Source organism: Chelonia mydas, chromosome 2, assembly GCF_015237465.2.
Source record: "Chelonia mydas isolate rCheMyd1 chromosome 2, rCheMyd1.pri.v2, whole genome shotgun sequence".
Lineage (NCBI taxonomy): Eukaryota > Metazoa > Chordata > Testudines > Cheloniidae > Chelonia > Chelonia mydas.
In genome coordinates, this window is record NC_057850.1 from 192,117,253 (window position 1) to 192,144,376 (window position 27,124).

A 27,124-nucleotide genomic window follows, 5' to 3' on the forward strand; every position below is an offset into this window, starting at 1 on the left:
TGTTCACGGACAAAACTGACAGATCCCTCTACTCATTAAAAGATGCCAGGGAATTGTTATGCTCTCTGGGTATTTACACTCCTGCCCAAAAGAGAAGACCCAGTAAATACTAGATGACATAGAGATCACACTTTATTCCTCGTAACAGATATTATGAGCTCCAAAGGAAGAGACAGAGGGTACAAAAACGTAGAGCGTCTTCCCCACAATCATCAAAATCCCAGCTATCTACATCTAAACAGCAATTTTGAGATCTTGGTCAGGCCCTGAGTTACCACCCCCAGTTTCATTTGCTGCAACACCCAGAACATCTCCATCAGTTCGGCGACCACCTTACCCCTTTCCATCAATCTTGGAAGTGTATAACCACAGACAAGTGAGTACTAGAGATTATCACCACATGATAGTCAGTCCACTTTACCTCATCCCCACTCTCACGTCCCGTCCCTCTTCAGCGACCTCTCTCATGAGTACCTTTTATGTGAGGAACAAACTACCTCCTAAAACGAGGTGCTATAGAACCAGTTCTGAACCAACACAGAGGGGAGGGTTTCTATTTCAAATATTTCCTGATACAGATAAAGAGCGGTGGTTGGAGACCCATTCTAGATCTAAGGGTGCTCAACAGATTTGTAAAAGTACATTTCAAGATGATTATCTCGGCAGCAATAATTACATCTCTGGACCAGGTTCCTGGCCATCGAACTACAAGATGTTTACTTTCATGTCATGATTCATCCATCCCACAAGAGGTTTCTGAGATTCATTCTGGGGCAGGATAATTTCCAATATAAAGTGCTCCCATTTGGCCTGTCATTGGCACCCAGGGTCTTCTCCAAAGTCCTCTCTGTGGTGGTGGCACACCTTCACAAACAAGGAATCATGATATTTCCATATTTAGATAATTACCTGCTCAAAGCACTTTCCTTTGATGATGCATTGGCAACCACACAAAAGACCGTGGACCTATTTTTACAGCTGGGACTTCAACTAAATACTCAAAAATCCACTTTGACCCAGTACAGCCACTAGAGTTCATAGGAGCCTACCTAGATACAGTGGAGGCCAAAGCTTTCCTCCCATTGCACAGATTTAACATTTTAGACAGCTTAATCTCGACAGATCAAGGCAGTCTTCAGCTCTTGGTCAGAAGCTGCCTCCAACTACCGGGGCACACGGCGGCGAGCGAGACTCCACATGTGTTGTCTTCAAGGATGGCTCAGAACGATATATGTTCTGAGAAGACACAAGCTAAACAAACTTCTATGAATGCCCTTTACGGTCAAAAACTTTCTTGACTGGTGGGCATATCCTCACAACATGTATGTGGGGGTTCACTTCATCCAACCACCCGTTGTTAATTTTAATGTTGGATGCATTCCTATTTGTGTGGGGTAACCACTTGAACACCTACACAGTTTAGGGCAAATGGTCCTTGTTGGAATCCATAATACCTGTCAATCTACTAGCTCTCAGAGCAGTCAGAAAATGACAGACAACATTGCATGTACGTTCTACATAAAACGCCAAGGAGGGGCAAAGTCACCTTCCCTGCGAGCCAAGGCAGTGACATTATGGAATTGGTGCATTTGTCACCAGATCAGCATCTCAGCAATTTACCTCTCAGGCATTCAGAACATGACAGCAGATATGCACAGCAGGAAGTTCTCTCAAAATCACAAATGGGAAATAGACACTATGATCCTTCACAGCATATTCACACGCTTGGAAACTCCAAAGATAGACCTCTTCACCACAGTCAAGAAGAAGAAATGCCCTCAGTTCTGCTCCAGAGCAGGATGGGGCCATCGCTCTCTTGAAGATGCTTTTCTCCTCAAATGGAATAGACCTCTTTTATATGCATATCCTCCAGTTCTGCTAATATCCAAAGCAATATACAAAATAAAGAAAGAAAAGGTCAGAGTTATTCTTATAGCTCCAACATGGCCAAGACAGACATGATTTCCATACCTTCTTCAGCTGGTGGTGTGACCACCAGTCATTCTCCACCATGTTCCACATCTTCTCTCTCAATATGTGGGCCAGATCCATCACCCAGACCTGAAAGTTCTCCACCTGAAAGTATGGCTCCTTGATGGTTCCAGAATGTAGAAAGGAACTGTTCTGATGAGGTAAATGAAATTCTGTTACATAGCAGAAAAACAACTACTTGTCACACGTACATGCAGAAATAGAAGAGATTCCAAATCTGGTGTGACACAAGACAGGTTATCACTGTATGCTCTCCTTTACCAATTGTGCTAGACTACGTTCTAGAATTGAAGAAATCAGAGCTATCTCTATGCTGGGTGAAAGTGCACCTCCGAGCCATTAGTGCCTTCCATCAAAAGATAGATGGTAATTTGGTATTTGCTCAACTCATAACAAAAAGATTTCTTAAAGGCATGAGTAACCTCTACCCTCTAATCAGAGATCCTGCACCACTGTGGGACCTTAATCTTTGAGCTCATGGCCACTTGCGCACTTCTACATCTCTCTATGAAAACTGCATTCCTGGTAGCCACCACGTCTGCTCCGTGAGTGGGAGAGATAGGGGCCCTAATGGCATACCCCTCCTTTACCACTTTTTTCAAGGACAGGGTCACATGACAGCTGCACCCCAAGTTCCTACCAAAAATACCTTCAGCCTTCCACATGAATTAACTTATCCACCTTCCATCATTCTTTCCCAGACTTCACTGGGATAAAAGGGAGGCAACACTGCACACACTCGACATCAGGAGAGCATTAGCTTTTTATCTGGAAAGGATCAAGCCATTCCAAAAATCTATGAGATGATTCCCCTCCAACACAGACAGATATAAGGAATCCCCAGTATCTAAACAAAGGGCTTGTCTACACTACCGCTTAAAAGTTATGTCTCTCAAAGGTGTGCAAAAGCCACACACACCTGAGTGATGCAAGTTACATCAGCTTAAGACCATACTGCGTTGTGTCGGCAGGAGTCATTCTCCTGCCGACAAAGCTTCCGCCTCTCATTGAGGTGGAGTAATGCCAACAGGAGAGCGCTCTCCCATCGGCATAGCGCGTCTTCACCACCCACGCTGCAGCGGCACAGCTGCATTGGTGCAAAGACTGTCTAGATGGATATCCGAATGCATAAACTATTGCTATCGCAAGAATGATCTACAACCCACATTCAGGGCTCGAACTCATTCTACAAGATCTCCAGTTCCCTAGCCTTTCTCAGCAGTCCAATCACAGAAATTTACAGACTAGCAACCTGGGCATCTGCTCACACATTTGCCATACATTATGCAGTCACTTATGACTCAGCATCTGATGCGTTATTTGGTTTGACTGCATTATCATTAGCAATGGACTCAATTCCGAAGTCCCATCCTAATAGCAGGGGCACTGCTTTTTAGTCACTTTAGAGTGGAGCACCCATAAGGACACTATTCAAAGAAGAGGTTACCTGCCTTGTGCTTTAACTGCAGTTCTTTGAGATGTGTCTCTCTATGGGTGCTCCACCACCCGCCTTCCCCCCTTCTGCTTTGGAGTTCTTCTGAGCTCTGCGGTAGAGAAGAAACTGAGAGTGGTTTGCCACACAGCACTATATAGCGATCAAACACAGTGTGAGATGGGGAGAGTACATGTGCATCCCAAACTGACATTGCTACCAATAATCTCTGATCTTCGGTGCAGGGACACAAAGACATCTAGAGTAGAGCATCCATATGGACACGCATCTCAAAGAACCGCAGTTACTGTACAAGGTGAGTAACCTCTTCTTTTGGCTATATAGAGAAAGGGAAAGATTTTACTTTCAGATTTATAAATATCTTATAAACAGTGAGTGGTATGAAAATGAGTACCTTGCATCACTTTTTCTATGTTCCTGCTGCTGACTCAGTGATATAATTTACAGGCTTTAAAAGAAAGCCATTTCCAGCCTGCCTCTTTCAAAAGGAAGGTGCCCAACAGGGGTTTATGAGAGAAGTTAGCACCATATAGCTTGTCACCTCTCTGCAGATTGCCATCTTGTGCTTCATAGACAATTGTTTGAGAACCGCTGGCCTATATAAAAGCGTCATAAGATTACAATTGTTGTAATTGTGCATTCTTTTTAACGAAATTTCTCGCTTAATGATCTTTAACAAGAGCATTTGAAATGCATCTGATTTCATATTGCACTGGGATATACTGTATTCTCTTTCCATCCGTTAAAATGTGTTTTATTTTTCTCAGAGTTTATCTTTCTGTCCTTGGGGTGTTTATTTTAATCCATATTTTGTCTGATGAGGCATATTCTGAAAATTACTGTAATACATTTTCATGTTCGATGGCAACCTTAGAATTTCTGAGTTCAGTTGCTTGTAGTTCACACAAATTCAAACGTAGTTTAATTCATTTCCTGATCAAATTTTAACTTCTTTATAACCTGGCTTTTATAGCTATTCTGAGTTAACACTATTTGGAATCAATCATTCAAGCTCTTTAAAAGGAATTTCCCTTTAACTTCAGCACAAGTTCCACTTACGGTAACTTGCAGGATTGGACTCTCAGTGAGGAATGGGTATATGAGTACACTGTGAGAGAGAAACTAATTTGGTGATCAATACTATGTGTTCTTTTTTTAGTTATTATAACTTCTGTTAAGAAAATTCAGAACATCATAAACTGAATTTCCTCCCTACCACCCTCTATTGTATTCAACTGCTTGGTTCAATAAAAGATAATACTCTTTTATCTTTACCCTTTATCCACTGTGTCTCTCTACTTGGAAAACAGTAATTTTAATATAATAGATGTAATTAATTATCTATCCAAAACACCATTGAATGAGGGTTAGTCTTGAACCAAAATTGACATGCTGGTATGAATGGCTGCTTTGTGCTGTAGTCACCTAGAATACTAATTAATTGTAAATTTAACTCCTTATACTATTTGAGTTGGAACCATCTTTTTGATATGTGTTTGTATAATTCCTATCACAATGGGGCCTTGAAACTAGATAAGGCACTACTGTAATACTAATAATAATAAGAGCAATCTGTTAGAGCTGATGAATTTTTAATTTATGTTTATCTTTAGAAATATTCTTCTCTAAGAGATCATTTAGGGATTTGAGGCCAGGGAGAAATAGGTAATAGTGAGTGAAAGTATAATACAACTTTAATAAGTAATATTCCATGGCATTGATTACCTCTGACCTCTAGCTTAGTTGTTTGAAATAGAAAAATTAATCCCAGAAAGTCTGATTGAAGGAATCAAATCGTTTCTTTCAGGTTGTTGTAGATACCTGGTTATATTTCCTGAGTTCAGTAAGAAGGTAAAGAAAATGTCAAAAGGGGAGTTTCTCAAACATTTTCAGTACATTGTAACTTGTCATGGAGTGTGTATATAATTAGCTTTGTACATCAAATAACTGATTGTTATTTTTTGCCCCTAAAAAGTGTTAATTTGTTTCGTAGTAAATGCCGCTGACAATAAGCAGAGGGACAAGAATATGACCTGTATTAAAATTTCCATTGATCCGTAAGTACAAGAACTTCCTAGCTGCCCTTCTCTGTCGGGGAAATTGGACTTGAACTTCTTACAACAGATTATATTCAGTGAAATTTACCATTTTCTTATATTGTACTGAAAGTATTTACTCTTTATATTTGAAGGAGAAATTGTTCTGAAAATGTGATGAATAATTATCACCATTTTGAATTTAAAGTAACTTGCTTATCTAAACTACCCTTTAATAAATTTTGTATACAGAGCTGATAAAACCTGAAATAATCTAAACGTTCAAAGTTGAGGCAAGTTAGACAGTGTACAACTTTAATAGCCCATCAGTGTAGATCACAAATGGGGTTTGAATGCTGAACCTTGAGCTCTGCAGCATAGACTTCTACCTCTTGAGCTACCAGACTAACTATTTTAGCTGGCAACAACATACAGCTATTTTATGTAAACCATTTACTAGGCGAGGATACATAACACACTGAATCAGTGAGTAGCACCATTTTATAAACAGCATAGCTAAGGATAAGAATATGGCAGGTTCTTTCTGAGAGGCATCGTAGCTGTGTGGCTGGCATTTCGGATTGCCATATTAGAGATCTGGATTCTGTTCCCATTTTATCTAATCTCTCAATAGGCATTAACAGGCATTAACTTAATGATAAGAATTGTGAAGGGCACAGAATTATTAACACCAGTCAGGAGGACAAGTGAGTAAAAAAACTCACTGTCTTCTGGTTTCCAGTGTGTTGCGCACACTCATTGGATAAAGAAAATTTTTCACAGGGAATGGGAGAAGAATGAAGATGATTATCATTTTGGCTATCTCCCATCAGGAGTTTGAACTATGTGAAATGCTGAAATAAGAAACCAAGGCAATGGGTGTATGTGCAGTCATATAGAATGTTGAGGGATTTTGGCATGCTGCCAAAAAGGAACTAGCAGGCAAATTGTAGATGGGAAATGGTGATTTTTCAGCAGGTTATCACTGGGTCAGATCTCAGTGGATTTTCATGAGGCCAGCAAAAGCCATCTCCCTGACCTCAGGACTATCAGTTGGGTAGATTTCAAAGACCTGCTTTACACCAGGGAGACATTAGAGTTCTCAAAAAAAAAAAAAAATCACAAGAATTATTTTTGTAAAGGAAAGTTTTTAGACAAATTTAATAATAATAGATGTCCTTCATATACTAGCATTTTAAACAGATGTTTCTTGATAAATAAAATTGACAAAAGGATGCGAGTAAACACAATAAAAATGGTTTTAAATTGCTAGGTACAGTCCTTGATAGTATATTCTTGATTTATATTAATTAAATCTGTGTAAAAACTTCTGTAGGCGTGTTTTGGTACTAATAAATCATTTGAATGGATGTCACTATTTGGTTTTTTGCAGTGAATCAAACATTATTAGTATCTGGAATAATGGGAAAGGAATTCCAGTTGTGGAACACAAAGTAGAAAAAGTGTATGTTCCTGCTTTAATTTTTGGACAGCTGTTAACATCTAGCAACTATGATGATGATGAGAAAAAAGTTACAGGCAAGACTCTTATTAATATGCTTTGTTTTTGGCTGGTTAAACAGTTAATTATTTTCTGAGTTTTCTTTTCTTGAGCCTTGGTGAGAGATGACTATTTGTGTATTTCCTAGTCATTATTTGCCAGTTTTTCTGTTTCTATAAAATTATCTGAAAACAAACTTTGTTTGCATGGGTTTTTTTTGTTTTTTACACAAATACTGTTTAGAGAGAACTGTACTCTTGCAAGTACAGCACCCATTTATATGTACTAGCAGCACCCATTTATATGTAGCTGTCCCCTTAGCATTGTCCTGACAAAGAAAATCCCTATTTAAATGTGTCTTCTCTTTTGTATAATCTCAGGATTCAAAATATATTATAAAATACAAATTTTTCTTCGAGTGATTGTTCATGTCCATTCCAAGCAGGTGTGTGTGCGCGCTGCGTGCACGCCAGCCGGAAGATTTTTCCCCTAGCAGCTTCCGTAGGGTCGGCCTGGGCTCCCCCTGGAGTAGCGCCTTCATGGCGCCCAATATTGGGCCCCACTGACCTCCCCACCCACTCAGTTCCTTCTTACTGCCCGTGATGGCTAGCTGGAACTTTGCTCGCTCTTACAGCGAGCACCTTAGTGGTGTCTTTGTTCTTAGTGTACATAGTTCAATAGTTATTCTCTATAGTTATACTTTTTCATATAGTTAGTAGTGGTATGTTAGATAGTACATTTCTCCTTCGGGGGTATGCCCGGGTGTCTGGGGTTTAAACTCTGTGAGTCCTGTGGAAAGTTTATCCCCAAGAGTGATCTTCACTCGTCTTGCCTGCGGTGCCTTGGTGAGACTCATGAAAAGGACAAGTGCTGCATTTGCAAGGGTTTCTGCCCAAGAACCCTTAAGGACAGAGAGCAGAGACTAAAATTCCTGCCCATGGAGGTGGCTCTGAGACTGCAATCCGACCCGGGACCCAACAACCCGGCCCCGAGCACGTCCTCTTCGGTGTGCAGCGTTCCGGCGCCAACGGCGCGTGAAACGGACCTGGCTAAGGACTCTAAAGCCCATTGGCACTGCCACTACTCGGGCCATAGGGCGTCTGCCTCAGTTCGGCACCGTTCTCCATCTCCGGTGCCGGTAAAGAAGAAGAGGCTGGTGAGGGACCGATCACCCCCCTTGAAACCTAAGGGTCCTGCGCTGTCCGCGAGTGGCTTGGGACAGACTGCCTCCGTCTCGCTTCCGCCCAGGGTTTCGTCGACTCCTGCCCCAGCCAGGTCTAGTCGAGTCCGAACCCTCGTCGGTCCTCGGACCATCTGGTGGACATACAACCACCATCGACGCTGGAGGCATCGAGGCGGCAACGGACCTGATGCGCCTCCCTGTGCCATCCTCCCCCCAAAGGAGGGACAAATCTCTGGTGACTGCACAGCCCCTGGTACACTCCAGGGGTAAGCCAACCATGATGGCTTGTCGGTCTCCATCTCCGGCACTTCCTGCACAGGCACAAGAAGCGCACCATTCCCCGGAATCGCGTCGTCATTTGTTGGCGACCCAGGGGGCTGCTCCTCCGTGGTCTTCTTATTCAGAGACTTCGGAGTCGGAGGTGGACTCAGCTCGATCTAGCAGATCGCGGAGCAGAAGGTCCAGGTCTCTGCGCAGTCACCAACCATACCCGGCACCGTGACAGCAACAGTGGCAACCACCTGCTCGATGGCCCTTCTGGACACCCTGGGCATACCATCAGAGCCAGGGTCAAGTCCATGGTCCATGCTCCAGAATGGTGTCTGTGTCCTCGGTGTCATCCGTGCCACAATCAGTGCTGGCACCGCCGATGACGGTGCCACCCTCAGGCGGAGTGGCCCCGCCGACTCACATGGTTTCAGCACCGATACCTCAGCCAGCTCCGGCACCAGCTCTCCAGGTGACGGCACCGGTGGAAGCCTCAGCTCCATCCCTAGTGACCCCAGCGGTCTCGGTCCTGCCGATTTATCTGCCCTGGCACCAGCTGCGGCGCAGAGTTCTTCATTGGTACCTGCTCCACAGCCCGAGTACCGTGTGCTGAGGGACCCTAGCGGGGGGGGGGGGGGGGGGGAGCCGAAGTTAGTGAACTGGGCCCACCTCCTGTTCTCTCTTCCTCGTCCTCACCCGATGAAGCGGTCGCAGGGACTTCGACGGCCCCAGCTTTGGAGGACAACCGGGTTCTTCAACAACTTTTGAGGCGGGCCTCCCAAAGCCTGGGGATTCAGGAAGAGGAGGTGGAAGAGAATTTAGACCCTGTCATAGACATCCTGGCTCCCTCCGGCCCATCCAAGGTTGCATTGCCATTTATCAAGTCGATTGCCACAAGTTCTTAGATGTTTCGGTTAACTCCTGCTTCTCTGGCGCCTACAGCCAAGAAATCCGAGTGCTGCTACTTTGTTCCCTCTAGAGCGTATGAACATCTTTATACCCACCCTCCTCTGGACTTCTTGGTGGTCGACGCGGCCAATCAGAGAGAATGTCAAGGGTTTCAATGATCCAGCCCTAAAAACAGGGATGCCAAGAAACTGGACCTGTTTGGCCGGAAGGTCTATTTGACAGGAGGTCTGCAACTTCGTGTAGCCAACCAGCAGGCCATAGTAAGCCGCTACGGGCATAACACCTGCTCGTCTATGGCTAAGTTTACAGAACTTCTGCCCCAGGAAGCTCGGGGCGAGTTCTCTGCACTCATGGAGGAGGGGAAACTGGTCTTCTGAGCGTCTTTGCAAGCGGCCTAGGACGCGGCGGATGCGGCCTCCCGCACTTTGGCCACAGGGGTAGTTATAAGGAGAGACTCTTGGCTACAGCTCTCTGGTCTTCCCCACGAGGTCCAGCAGACTATTCAAGACCTTCCCTTTGAGGGTGTAGCTCTCTTCTCCGAGAAGACGGATAAGAGACTTCACAGCTTGGAGGACTTGAGGTCTACCCTTCGTTCGCTGGGCTTCATACGCCTGCTACCCAGCGCAGACATTTTAGGACTCAACCTGCCCCTCATCCTTGCCAACCCCAAAACCGCCAGGACGCTCCACATAGGCGGAACAGGAGTACTTGGAGGAGGCAACGCCCTCCCTCTAGACAAAGCTCTGGCCAGCCCAGGGCCCCCCGGGCTCTAGACCACCCTTTTGAGGGTACAGTCGAGGACGGCTTGCCAGTATGACCTTTGGATCCTTCCCATCTTACTTTCTCGTCCCGTCTATCCCCTTTCTACCGTGCCTGGTCTCGAATTACTTCAGACCGACAGGTGCTCCGCACGGTAGAGAGGGGATATTCCATCCAATTCTGTACCCTCCCATCCCTCTTCAGGGACCCCTCTCACTAGAAACTTCTAATTCAAGAGGTGCAGTCCCTCCTCTCGGTAGGGGCTGGAGGAGGTTCCTCAGGAGCTAAGGGGCAAAGGGTTTCTACTCCCAGTATTTCCTCATACCAAAGGCCAAGGGGGGCCTTAGACCCATACTGGATCTGTGACAGCTCAACAAGTACGTAAAGAAACTCCAGTTTCGCATGGTCTCACTAACCTCCATTATCCCCTCACTGGATCCAGGAAACTGGTACGCCGCCCTTAACTTGAAGGACACGTATTTTCATATCGCAATAGTCCCACATCACAGACGCTACCTCAGATTCGTGTTGAACAGAGGCCACTACCAGTTTGCCATCCTCCCGTTCGGACTGTCGACTGCCCCCTGAGTATTCACGAAATGCATGGCAGTCGTCGCAGCGTTCCTGCGCAAGCGCCAGATACAAGTTTTTCCATACCTCGATGACTGGCTGATCAAAGGTCGCTCGAGAGCCCAGGTGGAGGCCCAGGTAGAGTTTAAAGGGAGAACCTTCCTTGTCTTAGGTCTCCTCCTGAACGAGGAGAAATCTGCTCTGTCCCCGGTGCAGAGGATAGAGTTCATAGGCGTGGTCCTGGATTCTACCCGAGCCAGGGCGTATCTCCCAGAGGCCAGGTCTCGCTCACTTCAGGACATCATTACAGAGTCTCAGACGGTTCCCCATGACATTGGCAAGAAACTGTCTAGAGCTGCTGGGACACATGACCTCCTGCACATACGTGGTGCAGCATGCCAGGCTCAGGCTGCACCCACTCCAGTCTTGGCTGGCGTCGGTGTACCGACCAGCCAGAGATGCGTTGGACAGGGTCGTAACCCTGCCCCGCCTGGTACTGGACTCCCTCCTATGGTGACTTGACCCTCGAATGGTTTGCACAGGGGTGCCTTTTGCCAGCCCTCACTCACCTAGGTGTCAGACGCCTCGGATCTGAGTTGGGTGGCTCACCCCCTAGGGGACCTCAAGACCCAAGGCCTCTGGTCTCCGGTGGACCTCGCTCTTCACATCAGTGTCAAAGAGCTGAGGGCAGTGCGTCTGGCATGCTATGCTTTCAGAACGCGCATAATGGGCAGATGTGTTTCAATCCTCACAGACAATACCTCGGCGTTGTTTTATATCAACAAACAGGAGGTTGCACGCTCCTCTCCCCTGTGCCGAGAAGCCCTTGCGCTGTGGGACTTCTGCATAGAGCACTCGATCCACCTGCAGGCTTCACCCTCCTGGGGTGCAAAACACTCTGGTGGACAGCCTCAGCCGGACCTTCAATGGCCACAAGTGGTCCCTTTGGCCAGATGTGGTGAGCTCAATCTTCCGGTTCTGGGGCTCTCCCCAGATAGATCATTCTGGGCAACAGGAAATGTCAGACATTTTGTTCCCTTGGGAGCCACAGCTCGGGGTCCATCGGGGATGCCTTCCTTCTCTCATGGGAGGGCTGCCTGCTATATGTTTTTCCACCCATTCCCCTAGTCCACAGGGTGCTTCTCAAGATCCACAGGGACCGGGACCGAGTCATACCAATAGTGCTGGCGTGGCCGCATCAGCACTGGTTCACCTCGCTCCTGAAAATGTCCATAGCGGCCCCACTCACCTTACCGCTAGTCCCCGACCTGATCACGCAGGACCAGGGCCGACTCTGGCACCCGAATCTGGAGTCGCTCCACCTTACAGCCTGGATGCTCCATGGCTAAGTGCTACAGAGCTGTCTTGTTCGGACCAGGTCAGACAAGTCCTCCTGGGTAGTAGAAAGCCCTCCACCAGGGCTACGTACCTGGCCAAGTGGAAAAAGGTTTTCCATCTGGGGGGAGCAACATAGTCAGTCGCCGCTCCTCGCCTCCATACCATTTATACTGGACTACCTCCTTCACCTAAAGCATCAAGACTTGTCCCGGTCATCAATAGGGGTCCACTTGGCGGCTGTCTCCGCCTTCCATCCGGGCTCAGATGGTCTCTCAGTCTTTGCAAACCCTATGGTCAGTTGTTTTCTCAAGGGTTTGGACAGGCTCTTCCCACACAAGCGTCAGCCTGTCCCTGCCTGGGACCTCAATTTAGTCCTCTCCAGGCTTACAGGCCCGCCATTTGAACCTCTGGCCACCTGCTCCCTGTTATATCTCTCATTCAAGGTCGCGTTCCTTGTGGCAATTACCTCAAATCGACGGGTTTCGGGGCTCAGGGCCCTCACGTCTGAGCCCCCTTACACAGTTTTTCATAAGGATAAGGTCCAGCTCAGGCCTCATCTGGCTTTTCTCCCAAAGGTCATCTCCCATTTTCACATGACCCAGGACATCTTCCTCCCAGTGTTTTATCCCAAGCCGCACTCCTCCTATAGGCAGCGCAGGCTGCACTCACTGGACATGTGTAGGGCCTTCGCCTTTTACACAGAGAGAACTAAATCGTTCCGGAAGTCCGTCCAACTCTTCGTAGCCGTGGCGGACAAAATGAAGTGCCTCCCTGTATCCTGTCAGTGCATATTGTCATGGATAGCGTCCTGCATTAGGGAGTGCTATACCCTGGCAAAGGAGCCCGCTCCGCAGATAACCGCTCACTTTACCAGGGCTCAGGCCTCCTCTGCGGCGTTTTTGGCACAAGTCCCTATTCAGGAAATTTGCAGAGCAGCCACGTGGTCCTCGATACATACATTTACATCTCACTATGCAATTTATACAACAGTCCAGGGATGATGCGGCTTTTGGGCAAGCCGTGCTCTTTTCTGTGGATAACTCCGACCCCGCCTCCTGAGCTCTAGCTTGTGAATCACCTGCTTGGAATGGACATGAACAATCACTTGAAGAAGAAAAAACGGTTACTCACATTCTCGTAACTGTTGTTCTTCGAGATGTGTTGTTCATGTCCATGCCAATACCCACCCTCCTACCCCTCTGTCGGAATAGTCGGCAAGAAGGAACTGAGGTGAAGGTTCCACTCCAGGGGGCACCCAGGCCGACCCTACGGACGCTGCTAGGGGAAAAAATCTTCCGGCTGGCGTGCACGCGGCATGCACACACCTGCTTGGAATGGACATGAACAACACATCTCGAAGATCAGCAGTTACGAGAAAGTGAGTAACCGGTTTTTTACATGTAATGCATCATATAAGGTTAATCTAAAATAGTAGTTTATATGCACATACAAATATTAAAAATGTTAAACTGGCAAAATGGAAGGAAAAGTTTAGTGGACTAAATGATGCAGACAGGCCCCAATTCAGTACTTAAACACATAATAAATCCTGATTTAGGTCACAATGAAAGTAAGTTTTGTTTTCCTTCTAGTGCATGTGTTTGTGCCACTAAAGTATAATAATTTGGCATGGTTGCATGGGATTTTGCCAGGAGTTGGCCGTGGAGTTAGTGCATCCATGGGAATTCCAGGACTGCACCTCTTTACCTCTTCTGCAAAGCTGCCCCCCATGGATTAGTAACATTTAGTCCCAGGTTGATACCCAGTCAGATTGTAAAATGAAAACTGTGTGTGCAACTTCCTTGTGAACTTCCAGGCAAAAAGTTATTAAATTAGGTCCCAGGTCCTTCACTGATGTCTGTTAGCGTGGTCCCTTGCACCTGGTAGAAGTCCCTGATATGGGAATATTTTATTTCATTGAAGTAATTTGTAATATGATACAGGTAATTTCTGCTTTTAAAAACTTACCACATTTAATTGTTGTTCCAGGTGGTCGTAATGGTTATGGTGCAAAACTTTGTAATATATTCAGTACAAAATTTACAGTTGAAACTGCTTGCAAAGAATACAAACACAGTTTCAAACAGGTATGCAGGTGTTTTTGATCTTTCTCTTCTACATTTTTGTAATTAGAAACTTAATTTTTAACACATTTTCTGAGCTCCATAAAATAAATTATTGAAAATCCAGCAGTAACAATTATGTAGGCAACAAGGTTTATTGAATAAAATTACTGTTGGTACTCGTTAGAGTTGAAGAATTTTTCTCGAGTAAGAATTTTATATTTGTTCTTGATAATCTTACTAATATGTTAAAAATAGATAGGAACTGCAGTAGTCTGAGAATCCTAGTAGTTTCTTAAAGATTGTCCTGCTCCTTATATAAAAATCTAAATAAAACAAAACCTTGTACAATCATATATTAAACAGTTTTTTTTCTGTGTATGTTTCTTATTAATATCCTTAACCCTAATGGACCAGCAACCACTGTGTAAAATACACCAACCTGTCTAGTCCATTGTCGACATTCTCAGCACACAGACCAAGGATTGAATGGGCATGTAAATTGATCTACCTTCTCACTCTTAGAGGTGGTCACTTTGATATAGGTTTGAGGCACTTTGGTTAGGGGTATTCTGTTTGAATCTTGCTGCTTTTACTGTGTCTCTTTGGTGGATAAATCTTCAGTTTCCAACTATTTCATATAGCACTGTAATGAGCAGTAAATGATTTGTAAAAAGCTGTTGTTTACCAGGCTTTTAATTTTTTTATATTTTCTGCAGAACTGCTAAAAATCATATTAACGATGGCATGAATGTAGATTTCTGTAGAGTTTGTTTTAAAAATTTTCACAGTTTAGCATTGGGCATTTTCAAGAAATTGGGCATTTTCAAGAAAAAATTATGTAAGAAAAAAGTTTGCACAAGTGAGCTGTTTTGTTTCGTGTTTACTCACCCCACCCCCCAGCAGAGAACATGGACAATCAGCCAGACGCTTGGTTTTTCTTGTTCACTTAGATGTCATGATGTCCCTGCATAATTACCCTTCCACAAAGCCCTTGAGCCTATCACCATATTAATACTCACGCAGAAACATGGGACAACAGTTGATTCTGTGTTTACTGTGTTAGCAGAGAAATCTGTAAGGTCAAATATGCAAATTTTTTATGCTACAGTTTAGTGCTAAATTAGAATACCTGGAAACTGAAAAAAGGGGTTTTTTAGTTATGTTTTTTTTTCTTTTTTTTGTTTTGTTGTAAACTAGAGATGATTGTAATTAACATCTAAAATTTGTTTCCAAAGACTTGGCTGAACAATATGATGAAGACTTCTGATCCCAAGATTAAGCATTTTGAAGGCGATGACTTCACATGCATCACATTCCAACCAGATCTTTCTAAATTTAAGATGGAAAAGCTTGACAAGGATATTATGGCCCTCATGACAAGAAGAGCTTATGATTTGGCTGGGTCATGCAAAGGGGTCAAAGTTATGTTTAATGGGAAGAAACTACCTGTAAGAATTCTATTTAAAATATTTTATAAATTGCATAGGTAAGTAGGAGGACAGTAATTGCTTATGTTTTTGAACCCATAGGTAAATGGATTCCGGAGTTACGTAGATCTTTACGTAAAGGACAAGTTGGATGAAACTGGAGTTGCGCTCAAAGTTATTCATGAACTTGTGAATGAACGATGGGATGTGTGTCTCACTTTAAGTGAAAAAGGGTTTCAGCAAATCAGCTTTGTAAACAGCATCGCTACCACAAAGGTGAGTAGTTTTATGTATATTTTAAATGAGTGGAATGTAAGGGATAAAAAATGTACAAAAGAGTTATGCCTACTTAGCTATTTTATAAATAAATCTTTTTATACAAAAAATTAAAATGGGTGAATTAATCCTATTACATGAAATATAATAGTCTGCCAAGGCAATTGAGTGCAATCAAAATCTCTTCATGGCAGAACTGTATTTCTAAATACATTTTTTTGATTTATTTTAAAATACTAGTAGTCATTTGCAATGATGCAAATAATGTATGAATACACCTGATGATATTGGGTAAGGATGTGAAATGAACTGCAACTATTGTTTAGCATTCACAGCATTTTTATATTTACCTTTTAAAACACATACTGCAATAAAATATTACTGATACTTGTTTGGAAATTAGATTATGTACAAAAAGTAACCTGCAAAGTGGTGAAAAAAATGGGCTTGAGTCCGCCCTCCCCCCCCTTCTCTTTCTGCACCTTTTTCTTACTTTCCTGTTACTTCTTTCTGAGATATAAAGCAGGCCCAAAATGCTGGGGTTATTTTTTCCCCTGCTTGTGTTTTTACATGAGATATCCAAGTGTTGTCTACACTAGAAGGCTCGATGTTGACTAAAGAAGTCACACATTGATAAGAGCCAAATCAACGGCCATGGCCAAGAAGCAGTCTGCTCACCTCACAACAGTGCAAAATTCACATTAGGCCACCTTTGTACTTCCCCTGGTCCTGAGGTCACCCTGCACCAGGCCAGTTGTCTGGCACAAATTAGAACAACCTTAACTTGTACCAGCTACGTATGGCTTCCAGGGATCACCAAGTTGCAAGAATATCCTGGCGATATCCACTGCACAAGTTGCAGGGGGTGAATGATGTAAGAGCTGCTACAGCAGTTCTTATTCAATTCAAGGATCACGTAAGGAAGGGAAAATTCTCTGGAGACTGTTTAAACCATTTTTAGGGAAGCTTAACTATGAGTGTCCCTGAAAGGTGAACTATTGAGAAGGAAATGGATTTTTAATAAGACAGTTTAAAACTCTTTAATTAGGTCTATGCTAGGTAACTGTACAAAAAATATTAATACTAATTCTACCAGTGCCCTGCTGCCACTGGTTCAGCGCACCGGTGGTAGAACATAGTAAGAGCACTATTGTAGTCAAGGCTCCAGTGAAATCAGTGGTAGTACTGGTGGGAGCATAAGTGTAGACATGTCTCTGGTGGCTTTTGTCATTTTTACTACACAGTTCATACCAGTGATGTCTTCAGTGCAGTTGAATGAGTGACAGAATGGTGGGAATATTTTGCTAAAAATCCATAGTACAGACATGGTTATTTTAAAAAAAACATCTATTTAATATTAATTCCTAACTAATGCTTGTCAAAATGGGGGGAAAACAGACTTGATATTCTTGGTATTTCTGAAATAATAATGAAAAAACCCAAGTAGAACCCCTGTATTTATTCAGGCCTTTTTTGTACAACATAGAGGCAAAAAAAGTGTGCAAATCCCATTTTTAAAAGTCTGTCACAGGTTACCTTTTAATATTAAGTTTGTGAAAAAAGTTAAGAATCAAGGGGAAAGCATATCTACAGCTGATTCCACATACAGAATATAAATAAATGTCTCTGATAGAAAGTTATTACATATATTATTTATCTGGGGGGGAAAAAGAGCAATTGTTCAATCTTAAGTAAATATATCACTTTACTGAAAGAGACTTGAGAATGACTCCTTTGGTCCAGTTTTCATCTATCATGCACATACACGTGTACTATCAGAAATTCTTTATGAAAATTCATAGAAAAAAGTACTGTGTATTCTTCAAAGGTAAGTGTTGTAATTTCTAGTTTCTCCCACTCTTGGATCCATGCCTTATGTATGTGACTGGATGTGGAGTGTTCGGAGCCGGTAATCCACCTCACCAGCAATTGATGTGCAGCTACCCACTGATGAGACATAATGGCTAGTAACTAACTGCGTCAACTGCCTGTTCCCTTTAATCTGCTAACAGGTGAGGAGCTCATTTCAGCTGTTTTTTGGTTGTATATCGCTCTGTTTGCCAAAATCCTTTCATTTTCTGTTTCTAGATACATTTCAGCCAGTGGTAATTCTTTTCCCTACTTTCTTTTTAAAAAAACCTGTCAGTTAAAAATAAGTTTTCTTCAGGTAGCATGTTGAGGTACCAATCCCTGTTTTTTGTAAATTTGTTGTCGTGTCTATAATGGTCAGGTCCCTGTGCATTCACAGTTCTTCAGAATCTACCACTTGCTACAGAATTCTACTTGGGAATCTAAGATTTCATTTAAAAGAATGTTTCTAGCTATTTTGGTTATGTAGCTAACCTTCCAAACATGAAACACTTGTAAACTTATTAAATGTTGTCTTCCTGATTTCTCAAACAGCTTCAATAATAGCTGTAATAGAGGTATAAACTGTATTAATCAGTTCAGTTGTTAGCTCTGAAGTCAAATGATGATTTTAAATATGTTAATGTTTCACTACTGATCATTTTAGCAGAAACATTCTAATAAAGATGCTGTGAATTTAAGGGAGGGTGCAGGGACTCTTCTGTGTGCTGTTAAGATTCGTTGGTGTTGGTAGTGAGAAATTCAAGGCCCTCCCAGAATTTAAAATAACATGTTAACCCCATCCACAAGAGAGGAGGAGATGAATTCCATCTTCCACAGCTTCTTAGATCATCAAAGTCTCAGTTGTTATCCAACCAATGGCCCAGACCTTGCATATTGAAAATTAGAAATTGGTGACAGTTTAAAATAAATTGAATTTAATATTAATAGAAAAATGAAGACCACAAGGGATCCTGTAACAATTGTATTTACATATCTAATTCATAGAAAACCTCCACTTTTGCAATTCATTTATATAAGTTATAGAAATTTCAGTTTGCCACGCAAACTGTTGGCCTTTCCTTAGAATTTAGGTCTAGTTTGCCACAAAATACTGGGTATGGTGGCTGCTAATGGTACTTTTAGGCCATGTCTACATGTTCGGTGGTGTTGTAGCTACAGCACTACAGCTATACTGTAGCTGTAGATACTTCCTACAGCAACAAAAGGGGGTTTCCATTGCTCTAGGTAATCTAACTCTCTGAGTGGCGGTAGCAAGGTTGACGGAAGAATCTTCCATCAACATAGCCATGTCTACGCCAGGGGTTAGATCAGCATAACTATGGTACTCAGGGCCATAGCTATGTTGACCTAACTTTTAAGTGTAGACCGGGCCACAGTGTAGGAACTGACCAGTTACCATTTTATTGGACACATCCCTGCAGCCTTGAGTGTCCAAGAGCGGGGTTAAATTATAACACTTACCTTTCGGGAAAAGAAAATTATGTGCTTGTAATTATCTTTCTCAGAAGGTGGTAGTTATAATAGTTATCCCTCCACATCCCCTCAGAGTTGCAAGATAGAGCCAGCTTTTCAGTCTTGTGAACTTTCATTAAAGTGTACTGACAGTTGGGGCAGTTACAGGCTGTAAGTTATTGGGTAAGTATGCCACCTACTGGTGAGATGGTTTAAAGGCTCCTAACTTCGAGCTCTCAACATCCCTCACTCAATTATGCGCACTAGGAATGGACCCAAGAGTGGGGAACTATTGTAACTATTATCTTCTGAGACCAAGAATTTCAGGTAAGTAGTTATAATTTTTTGATATATCAACAACTACAATTTTTACAAAATATTAAAAGTGGTAAAAACAGATTTTTATAACCTAGCTATAAACATTTGAAATAGGATTTATAATAGAGATATTGACACAGTCTGAACTATAGTGATGTGGTGAGTAAAACTGTAACAAAACTAGTTAAATACTTTTTTTAAAAAAATTGTTCTGCCAATGTTTTATGGACATTTTGAATATAGAGGTCAGTAGACATTTGTCATAAATAGTTCTTTTTACAGACTGAAAAATGTATTATGGCTTTCTTTCCTTAAAATATCAGAGCACAAATTTAAAATTCAGTTAAATTTCAGATAAATTAAACTATCCTGCATTGTTAGAGAGGTAGTACTTTCTTACTGTGAATAAAACTGGAGTCTAGTATTTTATAAAGAAATAAATAATGGATAGATTTTTTTTTAAAAAAATCACTATTACTTTTTGAAAAGTATGCTTGGGTCATGTTACTGTTTAAGTTGAGAGGCTCTGAATGGATGCAGCAATCTGCCTGACGGCAGGATTGGAGCCTTAGGGTATGTCTGCACTTGAAGTTGAGGGTGTGATTCCCAGCTTTAGGAGACATATTCGCACTAGTTCTCATTGAGCTAGCATGTATGTAAATAGAATGTAACTGAGATAGCACGAGCAGTGGGAAAGGTTAGACACCCAGTGTGCATGCTATTCTGAGACTCTGCGTATGTACTTGGGATGGCTTGCCCCTCCCACTGCTCAGACTGATGCAGCTACATTCTGTTTTTAGTATGCTAGCTCTGACTGGTAGCATGAGTATGTCTCCTCAAGCTGGGAATCATACCCCCATCTTCAAGTGTAGGCATAGTCTTAGAGTAAATGTTCCCATTACTCTTCTCTTTTACAGAATCTTGTCAAATAGAGTACACATTTCAAATTTCTGTGTTCCTACTTCTCCTGAGATAAATTATCATATAAAATGAAAGGGGAACTAGATGGCCCAGAGGATTGGTAAAGTATATAGATTCCTTGACATCTAGGTTGCCAGCCCAGTTTAGTAATGACCAAAAGTCATTATCGTCTTATGGCTGTTTTATGACCTCTCTGTTTTATGACCTCTGTGAGTCTCTGTTGAGTGAGTTTGGTGGCCTCAGTTCAGTTCAGGTGTTCATATCAAAAGGTCCAGACTGAGTAGTGGAACTAATTGAAACAGTTACCTGCAGTTTCAGCAGAGATCAAGGACTGAATGGGAATGGATACTGACCTATCATCTTCCACCGTATCTTGTCTCACACTAAATCCAGCCATTTCTTTCTCTGATATCATCAACGTCCATCCCTTATAGTAAAACCTTTGGTCACTCCTTAGTCATTTCTTGCCATTGTTACTGTACCCTTCTCTTCTGTCGCCTTCTTTCTTTTAATTTCTTTCCCCTACAGTACTTTCAAAACACAGCTACTATTTCTTTCAGGGTGGTAGCCATATTAGTCTGTATTAGCAAAAACAATGAGGAGTCCTTGTGGCACCTTAGAGACTAACAAATTTATTTGGGCATAAGCTTCCGTGAGCTAGAACCCACTTCATCAGATGCATGGAGTGGAAAATACAGTAGCAGGTATAAATACACAGCCCATGAAAAGATGGGAGTTGCCTTACCAATTGGGAGGTCAGTCTAACGAGACAATTCAATTAACAGTAGGATACCAAGGGAGGAAAAATCACTTTTGTAGTGGTAATGAGAATGGCCCATTTCAAACAGTTTGATAAGAAGGTGTGAGTAAAAGTAGGGGGAAATTAGATTTTGTAATGACCCAGCCACTCCCAGTCTTTATTCAGGCCTAATTTGATGGTGTCCAGTTTGCAAATTAATTCCAGTTCTGCAGTTTCATGTTGGAGTCTGTTTTTGCAGTTTTTTTGTTGAAGAATTGCCACTTTTAGGTCTGTTATTTGGTGACCAGGGAGATTGAAGTGTTCTCCTACTGGTTTTTGAATGTATGATTCCTGATGTCAGATTTGTGTCCGTTTATTATTTTGTGTAGAGACTGTCCGGTTTGGCCAATGTACGTGGCAGAGGGGCGTTACTGGCACATGATGGCATATATTATATTGGTAGATGTGCAGGTGAACGAGCCCCTCATGGTGTGGCTGATGTGGTTAGGTCCTGTGATGGTGTCCTTTGAATAGATATGTGGACAGAGTTGGCACCAGGGTTTGTTGCAGGGTTTGGTTCCTGTTGTGTGGTGTGTAGTTGCTGGTGAGTATTTGCTTCAGGTTGGGGGCTGTCTGTAAGCGAGGATTGGCCTGTCTCCCAAGGTCTGTGAGAGTGAGGGATCGTCCTTCAGGATAGGTTGTAGATCCTTGATGATGCGTTGGAGAGGTTTTAATTAGGGGCTGTAGATGATGGCTAGTGGTGTTCTGTTACTTTCTTTGTTGGGCCTGTCTTGTAGTAGGTGACTTCTGGGTACCCTTCTGGCTCTGTCAATCCGTTTCTTCACTTCAGCAGATGGGTACTGTAGTTTCAAGAACACTTGATAGAGATCCTATAGGTGTTCGTCTCTGTCTGAGGGATCGGAGCAGATGAGGTTGTATCTTAGAGCTTGGCTGTAGACAATGGATAGAATCATAGAATATCAGGGTTGGAAGGGACCTCAGGAGGTCATCTAGTCCAACCCCCTGCTCAAAGCAGGACCAATCCCCAATCAAATCATCCCAGCCAGGGCTTTGTCAAGCCTGACCTTAAAAACTTCTAAGGAAGGAGATTCTACCACCTCCCGAGGTAATGCATTCCAGTGTTTCACCACCCTCCTAGTGAAAAAGTTTTTCCTAGTATCCAACCTAAACCTCCCCCACTGCAACTTGAGACCATTACTCCTTGTCCTGTCATCTTCTACCACTGAGAATAGTCTAGAACCATCCTCTTTGGAACCACCTTTCAGGTAGTTGAAAGTAGCTATCAAATCCCCCCTCATTCTTCTCTTCTGCAGACTAAACAATCCCGGTTCCCTCAGCCTCTCCCCATAAGTTATGTGTTCCAGACCCCTAATCATTTTTGTTGCCCTTCGCTGGACTCTCTCCAATTTATCCACATCCTTCTTGTAGTGTGGGGCCCAAAACTGGACACAGTACTCCAGATGAGGCCTCTCCAATGTCGAATAGAGGGGAACGATCACGTCCCTCGATCTGCTGGCTGTGCCCCTACTTATACATCCCAAAATGCCATTGGCCTTCTTGGCAACAAGGGCACACTGTTGACTTATATCCAGCTTCTCGTCCACTGTCACCCCTAGGTCCTTTTCTGCAGAACTGCTGCCTAGCCATTCGGTCCCTAGTCTGTAGCGGTACATTGGATTCTTCCGTCCTAAGTGCAGGATCACGTGATGTGTTTTTGGATGAAAGCTGTAGGCATGTAGTAAGTATAGTGGTCAGTAGGTTTCCGGTATAGGGCGGTGTTTATGTGACCATCGCTTATTAGCACTGTAGTGTCTAGGAAGTGGACCTCTTGTGTGGACTGGTCCAGGCTGAGGTTGATAGTGGGGTGGAAATTGTTGAAATCCTGGTGGAATTCCTCAAGGGCCTCCTTCCCAGGGGTCCAGATGATGAAGATGTCATCAACGTAGTGCAAGTAGAGTAGGGGCGTTACATTACCCCTTCTCCAATCCCGTCACTGACTTCCTGTGTTTTAAATGTTACAGTCAAATTCCCTGTGTTCTTTGAAGCAGGAAAGTGTGCTTTCATTGGTCTACTCATCAATGATGTCTCTATACAACTTAACTGTTTTATTTATTTTAATGTCTGTTAGATTGTAAACTCTTTGAGGTAGGGACCTTGATTTAGTATGTTACAAAACACCGAATATCTGTTGTTGTACATAGCTACAATAGAGATGATTCACCCTGACAAAGTTAGTGGGCACTGAGTTAGAGGCACATTAGTCAGCTGCAGAAGGGAAGCTTACATTTCTGCTTTCTTTGCACCTTTTTTGTAATAACTGAGGATTTCAATCTATAGTATTGTCAGCGTGGAAAATTTCACAATCACTATATTCAAACACATTTTTTTATGTGAATTATGATCAAGTAGTACTAAACCAAAATATTTATTTTTAAAAGTTCTTGTATTCACATTTTAGATTCAACTTTCATCCCCACCTCACCCCCTTGATTTTAAAGACATTGCTATATGTTTTATCTGTTTCAGTGCTTTTGGTAAAGAATTTTTCCAAGTAGACAAAGTTCTTCTCTGTCTAGATGGGGTTTTGTTTAACACAGCCTTGACCAGGCATACAGTTTTGGAGCACCAGTAGAGATTGTCTCAAGACTCCTGTCAGCTTTCTTAGTTATACACTGTTTTGCGGAGAGTAAACAGCATGAATGTTTTGCTCTCATTCTTCATTTCTAAACGTTCATTTTTGCCTCACTTACTCTGATTTTAGTTAGGCCTGTGACCCACTTAAATGATTGAAAAATTGCGGAATGCTAATAAGAAAATCAGTAAATGCCTTGAGGGGTGCTATTGTGTGATGTAGTCTCTCTGCTTCTTGTACGAAACTTTGTAATCATTGTGGTTGTTGATAGTGTTTGAGGTAATGATGAGCCTCTTAGCCACAATGGCAACTGGAGAGGATCAGCTCAGCAGTTGAAGAGCCCTAGGCGTGCTCCAGAGACCTTTAAAACATATTCAGACGTTGAGGTATGAATGAAGTCTCCCCTTTTCTCCCAGACTTGTGTTCTTTTGACCAATGAGTTTGTACCTGCCAGAGTTTAGCTGGATAATTGGAAAGCTAAAAATAAATTAAAGAGACGGCCAGTATTAAGCTTCTTCAGACCCACCAATCAGGGCTAAGTTGTCCTCCTTCTTCTCTCCAGTCTGATACTGAGCCTTTAAACAAACTGCAAACAGTTGATGCAGAGGAGTTTGATTTCTGTCCTTTCAGTTACTCTTCATTTCTCTCCAATCGGTTTGACAGATATACTTCTCTGAACCTGACTTCTGTGAAACCTTCAGGATGAACTTGGTGATTAGCTTTGGTGTTTTGCACTTCAAGATTTATCTCTTATTCTGAAGTATTATTTACTTGCTGAAGCTAATCCTTCTTTCCTCAGATGAGGCAGAGCTGTTATATAAGTTTGAGAACCAGCCAGATGATGCTGTTCCCTTTTCCTAACTGTACAGAAACAAATGTTGATATGTGGGTTGTACTTTATTCTAATTTCACCTGGCATAGTGATAAGAATTATTTAAATATTATTTTTATACCCCACAGCTAGCATGGTGTGCTAGGATTCTTTTTAATGGTCTTGGTTGTTAACACTTCTACGTTGTTACCCTAAGTGTCCAAAAAAATTGCAAGTTACAAAACCAGCATTGTTTTAACTTGTTTTCTTTAAATGATAGAATGTTACTTATGAAAGTAAGAATTTTGTTTAGTAATTTTCCCAACAAATTCAGACAAACAAATACATACAAAAAAAGATATAAGAAGGGAAAAGGAAAAGAATAGATCCTCCTCTACAGTTTTGGTTGACTACTGTCAGCTTCAGGATGAAGTCATGGATTTCTCCTCAGGGAGGCAGTCTCTGGTCCAAGTTGTTTAGGACAAGTTGGAAGGCGTGGTTTGGAAACATAGGCTCAAGGCTTAATGAAGTTTCCTCTCTCTCTTAGTGATAGGAACTAGTGAAGACAGTGTCGGGTGAGGAGGCAAAACTAAATCCTGGAACCAGTTGAGATACGGTGCCAACATCCAAGAAACACTATGGCCTGAGATTCAATGGGCTTGACACCTACAATTTGGGGTGTAAAATAAAAAAAAGAAAAAAGACATTCACAATACAAATCCAACAGAAGCAAAGACACAGAGCAGCCAAGCTGAGCCCCTCTTTTGGGTTATTCTTTTTTGGTCCTCCTGGCTTTTATATTTCTTAGTTTGTAAAAAAACTTTACAGCTGTCCTTCCAGAATTTTCCAGCAGTTTGTCTAACCCAAACAATCATAAATCCAAGACAAGGGAACCTGGAGCAAACTCTAAACAAATCAACAAGAATATAATTCTACAGTTTAGTTATTGAAAAGATGAAGATATGCTCTCTCCTGATAAAGATTGGCATCAAATGGCCTTTTGAAGTGCTTCCATAAATTCTATTCTTGGCTGAAGGTTTCTGTTCACCAGCTTTTCAATACTATATAAAAGTCTCCTCTCCCACCCTCCTAGAAGGATTTTCATATTGTTAGATAAGATGTCAGAATATTTGGACAATGGCTACCATGAATCTATTAAAAAGACAAGGTGGTTGAGGTAAAATCTTTTATTGGACCAATTTCTGTTGGTGAGAGAGACACGCTTTCGGGACACATGGAGCTCTTCAGGGAGCTCTGTATGGCTTGAAAGCTTTTCTCTCTCACCAACAGAAATTGGTCCAGTAAAATATATTACCTCATCCACCTTGTCTCTCTAATATTCTGGGACCGGTACTGCATGAATCTGTCAGGTTCAACTAGATTAGAGGCTATGCTAATTCTAGCCTACAGTGCACTTAGACAGAGATCCTGATCTGGAGGAGAATTTTCAGCAAAATACAACTTCCCTATGGCAGCAGACATCTGTTTGGGGAACCCTTAAATCAAGCACTTAAGCCTTAAAGAATAAAATCTCTCATGACCTCCATTTAATGGGTGGGGGGATGGAAGCCTCAACCTGCAGGTTTTACTCTTTCCCAAACCTACTTCAGGTATTCATCCCCTTTTATGAGCAATGGAAATAAGAGATTTACCATACCTACAAGATGAGAGGATCATCCTGCAAGGCTGCAAAGTACAGGCTCGTTATTATAGAGAATATTGGTTGTTGCAGATGGTTACTACATACTTCTACGAGCTTCCCCATTCTCCAATCCCTCCTCACAACTCCCAGAAAGATATCCAGGCATGAAAAATAGCCCAGCACCTCTTTGCCATAAGAAGAGTGATGTTCTTCCTAGATAAAGATTCCCATTCACTCTATGGGGAGATTGTCCTACCTCGGACTTGAACTGTTTAAACAGATTCATCACCATCAGTTTGATCAGTCATACTAACTATTGTCTCAGGGAACTATTTACTATTGCAGACCTGCAGGATGCGTGCCTGCATGTACTGCATGCCATAAGCAGTACCTCTGGTACTGTGATGCTTACAAGGGTTAGGGCTCGCTGTTGGGAGTAGGGCTGAGGCAATATTTTCCTAGAACAGATCTGCAGAGCTCCTGTGTGGTCCTCCACGCATGCTTTAATTAGACGTTATCTGAAATAGAATAAATACATATGTTGCTGCACATGCAGTGTTTGGTAAAATAATTCTGTCCTACTGTGTTAAGAGAACATGTAGAACCCATCTAACAACAGACTAAATTTGTTCTCCCAGATAATGGACAGTTTTTCTTACCTGATGGATAAGAACATTTTTTTACTGCCTCTCTCTTTGTGGTGGTTTTATTTTAATTATAGTTATCTATTTTTAGTATATATCTTATATCTGTCATATTCTTTCATGTGCCTCTTTTAAGGACAATCACTATTAGGGTGTAATTTGATTTTTTTTTCCTGCATAAAGCTTGTGTGAATTGCCTTTATATCCCTAACCAGTTTAATTCCAAATGGGTGTGTCTGATCCTACATCTTATAGATTTGTTTTTTTTTTAGTAGGTACAGTATACAGTTATTTA

The 27,124-nt window shown here is 42.4% G+C and overlaps 1 protein-coding gene across 2 annotated transcripts in view; it reads left to right on the top strand.

Moving 5' to 3' along the window:
• The window catches only part of TOP2B (DNA topoisomerase II beta), a 129,323-nt gene that overhangs the window by 50,488 nt on the left and 51,711 nt on the right, over nucleotides 1–27,124 (top strand). For both annotated transcript variants that reach the window (XM_037890409.2, XM_043540916.1), the window contains exons 4-8: nucleotides 5,439–5,502; nucleotides 6,875–7,020; nucleotides 13,998–14,095; nucleotides 15,310–15,522; nucleotides 15,604–15,777. In XM_037890409.2, the coding sequence (XP_037746337.1) occupies nucleotides 5,439–5,502; nucleotides 6,875–7,020; nucleotides 13,998–14,095; nucleotides 15,310–15,522; nucleotides 15,604–15,777 (695 nt within the window). The remainder of the gene's footprint in view (nucleotides 1–5,438; nucleotides 5,503–6,874; nucleotides 7,021–13,997; nucleotides 14,096–15,309; nucleotides 15,523–15,603; nucleotides 15,778–27,124) is intronic.